Raw genomic sequence first — 15,242 nt, 5'->3', positions numbered from 1 at the left:
TGATGGGTAACCCAATTAGATTACTGTAATTCTATTTATGTTGAGGTTTCAGACAAACTGCAAAGGAAGATGCAACTTCTTCAGAACACAGCAGCCAGAATGATTCATGGAACATCAAGATTTGAGAACATTACTCCACTATTCAGGTCTCTTAGAACATAAGAGTAGCCATACTGGGTTAGACCAATGGTCCATCTAGCCTAGTATTCTGTTTTCCAAACACTGGCCAAGCCAGGTCACAAGTACCTGGCAGAAACCCCAATCGTGACAACACTCCATACTACAAATCCCAGGGCAACCAGTTACTTCCCATGTCTGTCTCAATAGCAGACTATGGACCTATCCTCCAGGAATTTGGCCAAACCTCCTCTCAGCCGTATGTAAGCCGCATTGAGCCTGCCATGAGTGGGAAAGCGCGGCGTACAAATGTAACAACAACAAAAAAAAATAGAACGTGCGTGGAATTAAAAAAAAGACGATCCCACTCTTAACGCTTGGAAACAACTCCGAAGGAAATACAAATATACCATAAGACAAACCAAAAGACAATACTACAAAACTGAAGTTGGGCCAAATTACAAAGACACACACAAACTCTTCCAACTCGTGAATAAATTATTAGACACTACCCCAGTCACCAACAACAACAAAGACACTCCAGGAGCCGACAACTTGGCGAAATACTTCAAGGAGAAAATCATACAACTGCGACTCAAAATACCAGCCAGCCCAATCGAATACACTACACTCCTAGAGTGCCTAGACCCAGACCCCGGAGTCTACCCAGAAGACAGGATCTGGACTGAATTCACTATACTGCCAGAAGATCTTATCTCACAAACACTTAAAAGATTCGCCAAATCTCACTGCAAATTAGATATATGCCCAAACAACCTCAATTTATAATGGACCTAACTAACCATGTGAACTTTATGCTACAAAATGGACTCTTCCCAAGGGAGAAAGGTAACATTTTACTCACCCCCATACCCAAGGATGCAAAGAAAAATGCTAATGAACTAGCGAACTATAGACCAGTAGCATCCATTCCCTTAATTACCAAAATAACAGAAGGAATGGTGGCCAAACAACTTACAGAGTATCTAAACAAGTTCTCAGTACTACACGATTCCCAGTCAGGATTTCGCTCTAATCACAGTACGGAAACTGTACTAGTCACGCTTATGACCAAACTCACAACATACTACTATTACAATTCGACATGTCAAGCGCATTTGACATGGTTGACCATGGAATTTTACTACACATCCTCGAATACTTCGGAATCGGAGGTAACGTTCTCAAATGGTTTAAGGGGTTCCTAACCACCCGCTCATATCAAGTGTCATCAAATTCGACTACATCAGCTACATGGACACCTGAATGCGGAGTTCCACAGGGATCCCCCCTCTCACCGACCATATTCAACCTAATGATGACACCCTTGGCTAAACTACTATATATATATAATCTAAACCCATATATATACGCTGATGATGTAACAATCTTTATCCCATTCAAACATGATCTAAGAGAAATCTCCTATGAAATCAACCAAAGCCTACATATTATGAATTCCTGGGCAGATGCATTTCAACTGAAACTAAATGCAGAAAAAACCCAATGCCTAGTACTCACCTCGCAATACAACAAGAAGGAATTTACCACCATCAACACACCTAAACTAAGTCTACCAGTTTCGGACACCCTAAAAATTCTTGAAGTCACCATTGACCGACACCTAACACTTGAGAATCATGCGAAAAATATAACTAGAAAGATGTTTCATTCAATGTGGAAACTAAAAAGAGTTAGACCATTTTTCCCAAGGAATGTCTTCCGCAACCTGGTACAATCATTGGTACTTAGTCATCTGGACTATTGTAATTCACTCTATGCTGGCTGCAAAGAGCAAACACTCAAAAAACTCCAGACAGCCCAGAACACGGCAGCCAGACTTATATTCGGCAAACCAAAATACGAAAGCGCAAAACCCCTACGCGAAAAACTACACTGGCTCCCACTTAAAGAACGTATCACGTTCAAACTCTGTACCTTGGTCCATAAAATCATCCATGGTGACGCCCCAGCCTACATGTCAGACCTAATAGAACTACCACCCAGAAATGCAAAAAAATCCTCTTGCACATTCCTCAACCTTCATCCTCCCAAGTGTAAAGGCTTGAAATACAAATTAATGCATGCATCAACCTTTTCCTATACAAGCACACAGCTCTGGAACGCGCTGCCACGCAACCTGAAAACGGTCTATGAAATGACCAATTTCTGCAAACTACTGAAAACTTATCTCTTCGACAAAATATATCACAAAGATCAACACGTGTAACTGTACATTCTTTAAGATATCCAGAAATGTTCTTTAATGTCTTTTGCTTTAACACTATCATGTATTTCACCATCATGTACCCAAAACTTTCTGTAAAACCAAATGTATATTCTTTTCTATTTCCAGTATCCACGATGAATTGTAAGCCACATTGAGCCTGCAAAGAGGTGGGATAATGTGGGATACAAATGTAATAAAATTAAAAAAAAATAATATATATATATAAGATCTTGTCTGAATTTAAATTTAGTGAACTTAAGGAGCTCATGAAGATGTTAAACAAAATGGGTGAAATTGGTGAGCCCTGGGGAACTCTGCAAGAAGACACCAATTAATGAGAGAGTTCTCCATTTTTTGTAACCCTATAGCTTCTGTTAATCAAAAATTTTGAAACCAATCTAAAACCACACCCGTGAGTCCAAATTCATTTAATTTTAGCAACAAGGTATGAGCCACAGATATGTGCTGATATATCAAATTGAGATTAAGGAAAGCAGCAAAGTTTCTGTGCCGTCAAGGCTTCAAAATCCAAATTGGGAATGATGTAAAATGTCATGATCTTTCACAAATTTAGACAGCTGAAATACAATAGCTTCAATTAATTTAGTCAATACAGGAATGCTTGCTATTGGTCTGAAGTTGCTTGTCAATGATAGCTCTAAATGTGAACCCTTAGGAAGTGGTGTTAAAATAATTTCTCCCATAGAAAATAACCTGAACTTTAAAATGTTATTAATGGAAAAAAACACCCCCAACAACCAAGAAAAGGATATCTCAAAGTGCGGAATGAAACAAAAATTATGCAAGTATCCAACTAACAATATAATTTTGACAATTTATGAAGCAAAGGTTCTATCTCCTCAACTGTAACAGAATGAGAATGAGATCCATAATAGTGGACTATATCATAAAGTGGTTGACTGATCGATGACAGGGGTTGGTGGTAAATGGAATTCACTTGGAAAAAAGAAAGGTTAATGCTGGAGTGCCTCCTGTACGTCTTCAATATTTTTGTGAGCATTATTGCCAAAGAGTTAGAAGAAAAAGAATGCCTTTTACAGATGACGCAAAGATTGGCAACAGAGTGGAAAGCATTAGAAGTGATCTACATGGGGGAATGCTTAGCACTTAAATTTTAATGAGATGAATGATGAATTTGGGGTGCAAAAACCCAGAGGGGCTGTATGCAATAGGAGATGAGTGGCTGATGTGAATGGACCACGAAAGGGGCCTCAAGGGCCACAGTGTCTGAGGAACTCAAGGTGGTAAAACAATGTGATAAGTTGGTGGCCAAGGCAAGAAGGATGCTTTGCTCCACAGAAAAGGACATTACCAGCAGAAACGAGGAGGTTATAATGCCTCCGTACAAGTCATTGGTGAGATGTAATTTGAAGTATTATGTTCCGTTTTAGATTATCTTGCCAAGGTCATAAAAAGTGACTCAGAGGAAAGAGAACAAAATGGTATGGGTTTCTGCTGGCAAATGTATGAGAAGAGACTTGAAGGCTTGAATATGAATACCCTGGAAGAGAGAAAAGACAGGGGAGATATGATATAGACATTTAAAAATATCTGAAGGAAATTCTTGAATAAATAAACCTTTTCTGAAAACAGAGAGACTAGAGAACTAGATAACATAAAATGAAGCTCTGAGGAAGGGATAACTGAAAAATAATAGCAGTAAATACTTTCTTTTTTTTTTTTTACAGAAAGTGCAGTGAACACCTGGAATGCTCTTCCATCTATATTAATCTCCCTTAAACTGCAGGGTAGGTTGATTCCAAGGATCAGGATCACTGTCTACAATAGATCTCTTCCTAGTGTAAGATTTACAGCACATAGAATTTGAAAGTATAGCTTGCCTTGTCTCCTGTAAAGAGTGTAATGGTCTAGCAGCAGAATATAAAGATATGGCATCACATAGATACGATACGGCATTAATGGGAGGGGGTAGGGATGAAAATGGTGGCGGATTTTAAAAAGGCACAGGAAATACACAGAGAAGCCCTACAAGGGAAGAGGTTGAAATAAAAATATAGAGCATTTCTGCTCAAAATTAAACATAACTGACTCAGAAACAAAAAAACCAACAAGGAAGGAGGGCAACCTGCATGGAGCGGCAGGTTCAACCCTGCCTACCTTTCTAGGCAGACTGGAATACCATGCTGGTCTTTAACGGCTGGGTTTTTTTTTAACTATGTTACTGTGTATCTCGGTTGAAGGAGTTTATAGACAGCAAGAGCACTCCCAAAATGAGAAGACGAGAAAGACTGCAACCTTGCCTTATGGAACGTTAGGTGTTGATAACCATACGAGTCCAATGCACCTTTAGTGGTTATTTCCTTTGAAAATGTTTCCTTATATGACCAATCCTTCCCTCACTTGGTGGACTTCTAAGCAAACATCATTAATGGTTTTCATTTTCTTGTTTGGATTGAATTGTTTGTTACGCTATTTTAAATCTCTGATTTGTTTCTGGTAATAAAAATTTGCCATTGAAAAGTAAAGTGGTCTAATGTCTCTCTAGCAACCTAGCTTGGCAAGGTCCACCATTCACAAGTAGTAAGGATGGGACAAACACCAATGCATCAGTACAATGCGGTAAGCCTCTCCTCATATGACACCAAAGCAAACAGAAAACAGGTTAGGACTGCCTTTTAACTGTTCATTAAATAGTGAAGACAACTAAATGTTAAATACCTGCGTCAAACTCAAATTCTGCTCCATCAGCACTGGTATCACTCTGCAAGGCACCTCCATTGTCTAATCCACGTCCTTCTTCATCTTCTGGCTTCAAAACGATGTTGGATTTCAATTGCTGAGCTGGCCTGAGTAAACTAACACCTTTAAAGGTTGGTGTTACCACGATGAACTTCATCCACTGCCTAGCTAACGCAACTAGGCCTTTCTTCAAAGTTACTAATGCAGGAAGTCCATCACTCTAGAAGAGAAGAGGCACACTTTAAATAAACTGCAAGTAATTCACACAGCAGGTCCTGTTATGACACAATAAAATGCAATATTTTTCTATAGCATCCAATATTCAAAAATATTCCTATAAAATTTTGCAGCCATAGAAGTACTATTAATGATGCAATAGCAAAAAAAGATGCAAGGAATCAAAATGTTCTTCCTTCCATTCTCTCACCCTCATAGCTTTGGAAAAATAGTTCAGTACCCACCGCCCAACTTTCTCCACAAATTTGTCCTCCTGTTCCTTTTATTATATTTTCCACATCTTCACAATAGCCTACTGAATGGAGCATTACTTTCCCTCTGGAAGCTCTCCAACTCTGGAAATTATACACTTATGTCCAAGATTTTAGAATGCATTGTGCTGTCCGAATTCCCCAAATTTCTTGATAAAACCTTGGTCCTGCACCTGTGCCAAGCTGGTTTCCACTCTTCTTGTGGTGCTCTACAATGAGATTGGTGCACTCCATTAGCTTGGCTTCCTTTGATCTCTCATCTGCTTTTAACCTAGTTGACCATAATCATCTTTTTGCATTGTTATACTCCCTGGGTATCAAGGGAACTACCCTCTCATGGTTTCATTCATACTTGTCTGGTAGAACCTTTCAAGTGTGATCAGTGACCCCCTTCACATTTTCCTCATCATATCTCCCTTAGGTGATCAAGGAACTATCCTGGCAGCCATTCTCGTCAACATCTTCCTCTCACCCCCTTCTGTTGATTATTCATCAGTTCATAGGAGAAGTCCTCACTACTATGCTGGCCACATATACATTTTATTTCATGTTTCCTCTTCATCAGTGGATACTTCTCCATTCAACCAAATGACTCATTGCTATCTCCACCTATATTTCAACCATCTTTACTTCAAATCCATACACTTCACTAAACGTCATGCTGCTTGCCCTGTGTCATTGATCCTCGATAACTCCCTTGTATCATATCATGATTCTGTGCACATACTAGGGATGCAATTTCACTCACACCTTACTTTCATCCCTCAAATTAGCTGTTTTATTCATGCTTCTTTCTTCAATTGGCACTTTTTTAATGCTGTTAAACCTTTTTTTCCCCCAGTTTAATTCACACTAATTCTTGCTCGATAAAAAACATTATTGACTACTGTAATTCTCTCTTTAATGGCCTCCCTTTCAAATTCATCAAGAAAATCCAACTAAGGCAGTTATCAACGGTCAAACTTCTTCACGATGTCTGCTGGTTTTACCATGCCACATCCCTCCTTTCTTCCAAACACTGAATACCTGTTTTTGTGAGGCTGAAATGTAAATTCTTGACATCCGCCTCTACTTATCTATTTTCTCTTCTTATTCCATATACTCTGTCACATTCACTATGCCCCTCTCACGCTTCTTTGCATGTACTCCCAATGCCATCTCAAATATGGCTAGACACTATACATTTCACTTCCTTCAGTTGCTGAAGATGTCATCTGTGGAATTTTCTTCCAGATAACATCCCTACAGAGCCAATTTTCAAACGGTTCAAGACTCTCTTTAAAACCTGGAGATATCAGACAGCCTTTGATTAACTTCTCTGCACTTGATGTATGGTAGCACTTCATTCCCATTCCTCCTCCCTCCTGCTAATTGTTCTAGCCCTCTGTATCCTCTCTTTGGTCTCTCCTTGCCCTCTATCTTCCCTTTATATCTCTCCCACTACCTAGACTGCCTACTTTCCTTCAATTTATGCATTTTATTTCCTCACTTTTGACTTAAATTTTTATTGAAAACCACCTGTGGCACCATGTGTATTTCAGGCGGTATATCAAATTTTGTCAAATAAAAATAAATACAGCAGCTGTGACTACAGAATGTGCAAGGGTCTTGATTAGTACAATCAAAGCTTAAAGTACAGCACCACACCTCCCATATTCTTTTCTACTCCACTTCAACCTGGTCAGAGGAGCAGCATCTATGGCCACCTGGCCACTGAAGAGAGGCACCAGGGCCAATATGCAACTTCCATCCCAAGATGAATCAGGAAAGGACCACAGTTTATAGTTGGCGGTGCCTTCCCATGCTTACTGGCTGTTTAGAAAAGCATCATGCATACAAGTGGAATCAGTAGCACAGATCTCATTCTGATACCATGCAGCTGATAGACAAATTCTTTCTTAATTGGACTGATGGAAGAGAGCTGGACTATGGAAGAAATGAAAGAAGGAAAATGGGAGGAAATGGAATTGAGAAGAATGTGGGAAGATATTAACATGGAAAATGCTAAGGAGAATAATAATACAACTACTGCACAGGGAAAGTGGTGAAGAAAAGAACATGGAAGTAGATGAGGAAAGAAAAGGGAGAGATGATAGGGAGAGAAGGAAGTGGAGAAAAAAAAAGGCAGGGATGAACCTGGTCCCAAAAGTAGCATTTTTACTGAAGGAAAGGAGTGAAAATCCTTTATCTACTAACACCAAATATCACTGATTACACTGATAGATTTGAAGGTCATCAGTACTCTAAGGGGCTGCTGATTTTATTCTCATTTTATCATGCCTGTGAAAAGAACAGGCTGTAACCATCTTCTGAATATTAGTTAAGTGCTTTTGTTTTACCTTCAACCCTTTGAGTAGTTGGGTCTATGTCTGTTAAGGCTCCGAACCCAACCATTGCTCACACTGCTACATGTGGGAATACCAGTTCATACTCAGGAAGCCTGTCAAAGGCTTTCCAGAACTTTTGGAGAGCATCTGCACCCAGAAACTGTTAGCACAGTATCACCATACAGTGTGAAAGCGAATGCTACATACCTGTAGAAGGTATTCTCTGAGGACAGCAGGCTGATTGTTCTCACTGATGGGTGACGTCCTCGGCAGCCCCTCCAATCGGAATCTTCCTAGCAAAGTCCTTTGCTAGCTCTCGCGCGCCCGCGCGCACCGCGCATGCGCGGCCGTCTTCCCGCCCGAAACCGGCTCGAGCCGGCCAGTCCAGTATGTAGCAAGACAATACACTTCAAGGGAAGACACAACTCCAAAGGGGAGGCGGGCGGGTTTGTGAGAACAATCAGCCTGCTGTCCTCGGAGAATACCTTCTAAAGGTATGTAGCATTCGCTTTCTCCGAGGACAAGCAGGCTGCTTGTTCTCACTGATGGGGTATCCCTAGTCCCCAGGCTCACTCAAAACAACAACCATGGTCAATTGGGCCTCGCAACGGCGAGGACATAACTGAGATTGACCTAAAAAATTTACCAACTAACTGAGAGTGCAGCCTGGAACAGAACAAACAGGGCCCTCGGGGGGTGGAGTTGGATCCTAAAGCCCAAACAGGTTCTGAAGAACTGACTGCCCGAACCGACTGTCGCGTCGGGTATCCTGCTGCAGGCAGTAATGAGATGTGAATGTGTGGACAGATGACCACGTCGCAGCTTTGCAAATTTCTTCAATGGAGGCTGACTTCAAGTGGGCTACCGACGCAGCCAATGGCTCTGACATTATGAGCCGTGACATGACCCTCAAGAGCCAGCCCCGCCTGGGCGTAAGTGAAGGAAATGCAATCTGCTAGCCAATTGGAAATGGTGCGTTTCCCTACAGCCACTCCCCTCCTATTGGGGTCAAAAGAAACAAACAATTGGGCGGACTGTCTGTGGGGCTGTGTCCGCTCCAGGTAGAAGGCCAATGCTCTCTTGCAGTCCAATGTGTGCAGCTGACGTCAGCAGGGCAGGAATGAGGACGGGGAAAGAATGTTGGCAAGACAATTGACTGGTTCAGATGGAACTCTGACACGACCTTTGGCAAGAACTTAGGGTGAGTGCGGAGGACTACTCTGTTATGATGAAATTTGGTGTAAGGGGCCTGGGCTACCAGGGCCTGAAGCTCACTGACTCTACGAGCTGAAGTAACTGCCACCAAGAAAATGACCTTCCAGGTCAAGTACCTCAGATGGCATGAATTCAGTGGCTCAAAAGGAGGTTTCATCAGCTGGTTGAGAACGACATTGAGATCCCATGACACTGTAGGAGGCTTGACGGGGGGCTTTGACAAAAGCAAACCTCTCATGAATCGAACAACTAAAGGCTGTCCTGAGATCGGCTTACCTTCCACATGGTAATGGTATGCACTGATTGCGCTAAGGTGAACCCTTACAGAGTTGGTCTTGAGACCAGACTCAGACAAGTGCAGAAGGTATTCAAGCAGGGTCTGTGTAGGACAAGAGCGAGGAGCTAGGGCCTTGCTGTCACACCAGACGGCAAACCTCCTCCACAGAAAGAAGTAACTCCTCTTAGTGGAATCTTTCCTGGAAGCAAGCAAGACGCGGGAGACACCCTCTGACAGACCCAAAGAGGCAAAGTCTACTCTCTCAACATCCAGGCCGTGAGAGCCAGGGACCGGAGGCTGGGATGCAGAAGAGCCCCTTCGTCCTGCGTGATGAGGGTCGGGAAAACACTCCAATCTCCATGGTTCTTCGGAGGATAACTCCAGAAGAAGAGGGAACCAGATTTGACGCGGCCAAAAAGGAGCAATCAGAATCATGGTGCCTCGGTCTTGCTTGAGTTTCAACAAAGTCTTCCCCACCAGAGGAATGGGAGGATAAGCATACAGCAGGCCCACCCCCCAATCCAGGAGGAAGGCATCCGATGCCAGTCTGCCGTGGGCCTGAAGCCTGGAACAGAACTGAGGGACTTTGTGGTTCACTCGAGATGCGAAGAGATCCACCAAGGGGGTGCCCCACGCTTGGAAGATCTGGCGCACCACTCTGGAGTTGAGCGACCACTCGTGAGGTTGCATAATCCTGCTCAGTCTGTCGGCCAGACTGTTGTTTACGCCTGCCAGATATGTGGCTTGGAGTACCATGCCGAGACGGCGAACCCACAGCCACATGCTGACGGCTTCCTGACACAGGGGGCGGGATCCGGTGCCCCCCTGCTTGTTGACGTAATACATGGCAACCTGGTTGTCTGTCTGAATTTGGATAATTTGATGGGACAGCCGATCTATGAAAGCCTTCAGAGCGTTCCAGATCGCTCGCAACTCCAGGAGATTGATCTGTAGACCGCGTTCCTGGAGGGACCAGCTTCCTTGGGTGTGAAGCCCATCGACATGAGCTCCCCATCCCAGGAGAGACGCATCCGTTGTCAGCACTTTTTGTGGCTGAGGAATTTGGAAAGGACGTCCCAGAGTCAAATTGGACCAGATTGTCCACCAATAGAGGGATTCGAGAAAACTCGTGGACAGGTGGATCACGTCTTCTAGACCCCCAGCAGCCTGATACCACTGGGAGGCTAGGGTCCACTGAGCAGATCTCATGTGAAGACGGGCCATGGGAGTCACATGAACTGTGGAGGCCATGTGGCCTAGCAATCTCAACATCTGCCGAGCTGTGATCTGCTGGGACGCTCGCACCCGCGAGACGAGGGACAACAAGTTGTTGGCCCTCGCCTCTGGGAGATAGGCGCGAGCCGTCCGAGAATCCAGCAGGGCTCCTATGAATTCGAGTTTCTGCACTGGGAGAAGATGGGACTTTGGGTAATTTATCACAAACCCCAGTAGCTCCAGGAGGCGAATAGTCATCTGCATGGACTGCAGGGCTCCTGCCTCGGATGTGTTCTTCACCAGCCAATCGTCGAGATATGGGGAACACGTGCACCCCCAGCCTGCGAAGTGCCGCTGCTACCACAGCTAGGCACTTGTGAACACCCTGGCGCAGAGGCGAGCCCAAAGGGTAGCACACAGTACTGGAAGTGGCGTGTGCCCAACTGAAATTCGCAGATACTGTCTGTGAGCTGGCAGTATCGGGATGTGTGTGTAGGCATCCTTCAAGTCCAGAGAGCATAGCCAATCGTTTTGCTGAATCATGGGAGAAGGGTGCCCAGGGAAAGCATCCTGAACTTTTCTTTTACGAGATATTTGTTCAGGGCCCTTAGGTCTAGGATGGGACGCATCCCCCCTGTTTTCTTTCCACAAGGAAGTACCTGGAATAGAATCCCAGCCCTTCTTGCCCGGATGGCACGGGCTCGACCGCATTGGCGCTGAGAAGGGCGGAGAGTTCCTCTGCAAGTACCTGCTTGTGCTGGAAGCTGTAAGACTGAGCTCCCGGCGGACAATTTGGAGGTTTGGAGGCCAAATTGAGGGTGTATCCTTGCCGGACTATTTGCAGAACCCACTGATCGGAGGTTATGAGAGGCCACCTTTGGTGAAAAGCTTTCAACCTCCCTCCGACTGGCAGGTCGCCCAGGCACTGACACTTGGATGTCGGCTATGCTCTGCTGGAGCCAGTCAAAAGCTCGCCCCTTGCTTTTGCTGGGGAGCCGCGGGGCCTTGCTGAGTCGCACGCTGCTGACGAGAGCGAGCGCGCTGGGGCTTAGCCTGGGCCGCAGGCTGTCGGGAAGGAGGATTGTACCTACGCTTACCAGAAGTATAGGGAACAGTCTTCCTTCCCCCGAAAAATCGTCTACCTGTAGAGGTAGAAGCTGAAGGCTGCCGGCGGGAGAACTTGTCGAATGCGGTGTCCCGCTGGTGGAGAGACTCTACCACCTGCTCGACTTTTTCTCCAAAAATGTTGTCCCGCACGGCAAGGCGACGTCCGCAATCCGCTGCTGGAGTCTATTCTCCAGGTCGGAGGCACGCAGCCATGAGAGCCTGCGCATCACCACACCTTGAGCAGCGGCCCTGGACGCAACATCAAAAGTGTCATAAACTCCTCTGGCCAGGAATTTTCTGCACGCCTTCAGCTGCCTGACCACCTCCTGAAAAGGCTTGGCTTGCTCAGGGGGAAGAGCATCAACCAAGCCCGCCAACTGTCGCACATTATTCCGCATGTGTATGCTCGTGTAGAGCTGGTAAGACTGAATTTTGGCCACGAGCATAGAGGAATGGTAGGCCTTCCTCCCAAAGGAGTCTAAGGTTCTAGAGTCTTTGCCCGGGGGCGCCGAAGCATGCTCTCTAGAACTCTTAGCCTTCTTTAGGGCCAGATCCACAACTCCAGAGTCGTGAGGCAACTGGGTGCGCATCAGCTCTGGGTCCCCATGGATCCGGTACTGAGACTCGATCTTCTTGGGGATGTGGGGATTACTTAGTGGCTTGGTTCAGTTTGCAAGCAATGTCTTTTTCAGGACATGGTGAAAGGGAACAGTGGACGCTTCCTTAGGTGGAGAAGGATAATCCAGGAGCTCAAACATTTCAGCCCTGGGCTCGTCCTCCACAACCACCGGGAAGGGGATGGCCGTAGACATCTCCCGGACAAAGGAAGCAAAAGACAGACTCTCGGGAGGAGAAAGCTGTCTTTCAGGAGAGGGAGTGGGATCAGAAGGAAGACCCTCAGACTCCTCGTCAGAGAAATATCTGGGATCTTCTTCTTCTTCCCACGAGGCCTCACCCTCGGTGTCAGACACAAGTTCACGGACCTGCGTCTGCAACCGCGCCCGGCTCGACTCCGTGGAGCCACGTCCACGATGGGGGCATCGAGAGGTAGACTCCCTCGCCCGCATCGGCGAAGCTCCCTCCGCCGACGTAGTCGGGGAGCCCTCCTGGGAGGTGGCCGCAGTCGGCACCGCACGCGGTACCGACGTCGGGGACCTCACCCCGGGCGATGGGCCAGCCGGCGCCACGCTCGACGGTACCGGAGGCGCAAGCACCGCCGGTACCGGAGGGGTAGGGCGCAACAGCTCTCCCAGAATCTCTGGGAGAACGGCCCGGAGGCTCTCGTTCAGAGCGGCTGCAGAGAAAGGCATGGAGGTCGATGCAGGCGTCGACGTCAGAACCTGTTCCGGGCATGGAGGCTGTTCCGGGCTGTCCAGAGTGGAGCGCATCGACACCTCCTGAACAGAGGGTGAGCGGTCCTCTCGGTGCCGATGCCTGCTGGGTGCCGACTCCCTCGGCGACCCAGAGCTCTCGGTGCCGACGCGGGGAGGGGACCGGTGTCGATGCTTCTTCGACTTCTTCCGAAGCATGTCACCGGAGCTCCCCGGCACCGACGAGGAGGACGTAGAATCCATCCGTCGCTTCCTCGGGGCCGAGACCGAAGGGGGTCGATCTCGGGGGGGCTGTACCGCAGGAGCCCTCAGGGTAGGAGGAGACCCACCCGAGGGCTCACCGCCACCAGCAGGGGAATGGACAGCCCTCACCTGCACTCCACTCGATGCACCACCGTCCGACGACATCAGGAGACGAGGTCCCGGTACCACCGACGTCGATGCAGCTATCCGATGTCTCGGCGCCGATGCAGAGGGCCGATGCCTCGATGCACTCGATGCACTGGCAGCCAAGGAAGAAGGTCTGGACGCTGATGACGTCGATGCACACGATGACCCCGGTGCCGATGCCGACGAAGAGCCCGAGAACAAAACGTTCCACTGGGCTAATCTCGCTACTTGAGTCCGCCTTTGTAAGAGGGAACACAGACTACAGTTCTGGGGACGGTGCTCGGCCCCCAGACACTGAAGACACGAAGAGTGCCTATCAGTGAGCGAGATTACCCGGGCGCACTGGTGCACTTCTTGAAGCCGCTGGAAGGCTTCGATGTCATGGGCGGAAAAATCACGCCGGCGAAGTCAAAATCCGAAATGACGAATTTGGAGCACCAAAACTTTAAGGGAGAAAAAATCTCGACCGAGGCCGAAAAGAGGCCTACCCCGACAACGAAAGAAAACTTACCGGGGCAAAACTGGAAATACGGGAAGGGGCAAACGAAACCCAAGGGGGTTTCCGGAGCACTTTCCGAACGAAAAAGAAACTTTTCCGAAGAAAAACACGTCGATTTAGATAACGGATGCGCGAGGTCGACTCTCCGGGGCTCGACACGACAAAAACACAGCCGTACCGAGTGCGGACGAAAGAAGACTGGCCGGCTCGAGCCGGTTTCGGGCGGGAAGACGGCCGCGCATGCGCGGTGCGCGCGGGCGCGCGAGAGCTAGCAAAGGACTTTGCTAGGAAGATTCCGATTGGAGGGGCTGCCGAGGACGTCACCCATCAGTGAGAACAAGCAGCCTGCTTGTCCTCGGAGAATATACAGTGGTGGAAATAAGTATTTGATCCCTTGCTGATTTTGTAAGTTTGCCCACTGACAAAGACATGAGCAGCCCATAATTGAAGGGTAGGTTATTGGTAACAGTGAGAGATAGCGCATCACAAATTAAATCCGGAAAATCACATTGTGGAAAGTATATGAATTTATTTGCATTCTGCAGAGGGAAATAAGTATTTGATCCCCCACCAACCAGTAAGAGATCTGGCCCCTACAGACCAGGTAGATGCTCCAAATCAACTCGTTACCTGCATGACAGACAGCTGTCGGCAATGGTCACCTGTATGAAAGACACCTGTCCACAGACTCAGTGAATCAGTCAGACTCTAACCTCTACAAAATGGCCAAGAGCAAGGAGCTGTCTAAGGATGTCAGGGACAAGATCATACACCTGCACAAGGCTGGAATGGGCTACAAAACCATCAGTAAGACGCTGGGCGAGAAGGAGACAACTGTTGGTGCCATAGTAAGAAAATGGAAGAAGTACAAAATGACTGTCAATCGACAAAGATCTGGGGCTCCACGCAAAATCTCACCTCGTGGGGTATCCTTGATCATGAGGAAGGTTAGAAATCAGCCTACAACTACAAGGGGGGAACTTGTCAATGATCTCAAGGCAGCTGGGACCATTGTCACCACGAAAACCATTGGTAACACATTACGACATAACGGATTGCAATCCTGCAGTGCCCGCAAGGTCCCCCTGCTCCGGAAGGCACATGTGACGGCCCGTCTGAAGTTTGCCAGTGAACACCTGGATGATGCCGAGAGTGATTGGGAGAAGGTGCTGTGGTCAGATGAGACAAAAATTGAGCTCTTTGGCATGAACTCAACTCGCCGTGTTTGGAGGAAGAGAAATGCTGCCTATGACCCAAAGAACACCGTCCCCACTGTCAAGCATGGAGGTGGAAATGTTATGTTTTGGGGGTGTTTCTCTGCTAAG

At 46.8% G+C, this 15,242-nt stretch overlaps 1 protein-coding gene across 1 annotated transcript in view; it reads right to left on the bottom strand.

The window, feature by feature from the left end:
* Positions 1-15,242, bottom strand: part of KIAA1109 (KIAA1109 ortholog) — a 452,391-nt gene that overhangs the window by 220,100 nt on the left and 217,049 nt on the right. The window contains 1 exon segment of the mRNA XM_030191772.1: positions 5,048-5,288. Coding sequence (XP_030047632.1) covers positions 5,048-5,288 — 241 coding nt within the window.

Source organism: Microcaecilia unicolor, chromosome 2 (assembly GCF_901765095.1).
Source record: "Microcaecilia unicolor chromosome 2, aMicUni1.1, whole genome shotgun sequence".
Taxonomy (NCBI): domain Eukaryota; kingdom Metazoa; phylum Chordata; class Amphibia; order Gymnophiona; family Siphonopidae; genus Microcaecilia; species Microcaecilia unicolor.
Note: the sequence above shows the minus strand (reverse complement) of the source record. Positions and strands in the feature narration are given on the sequence as shown.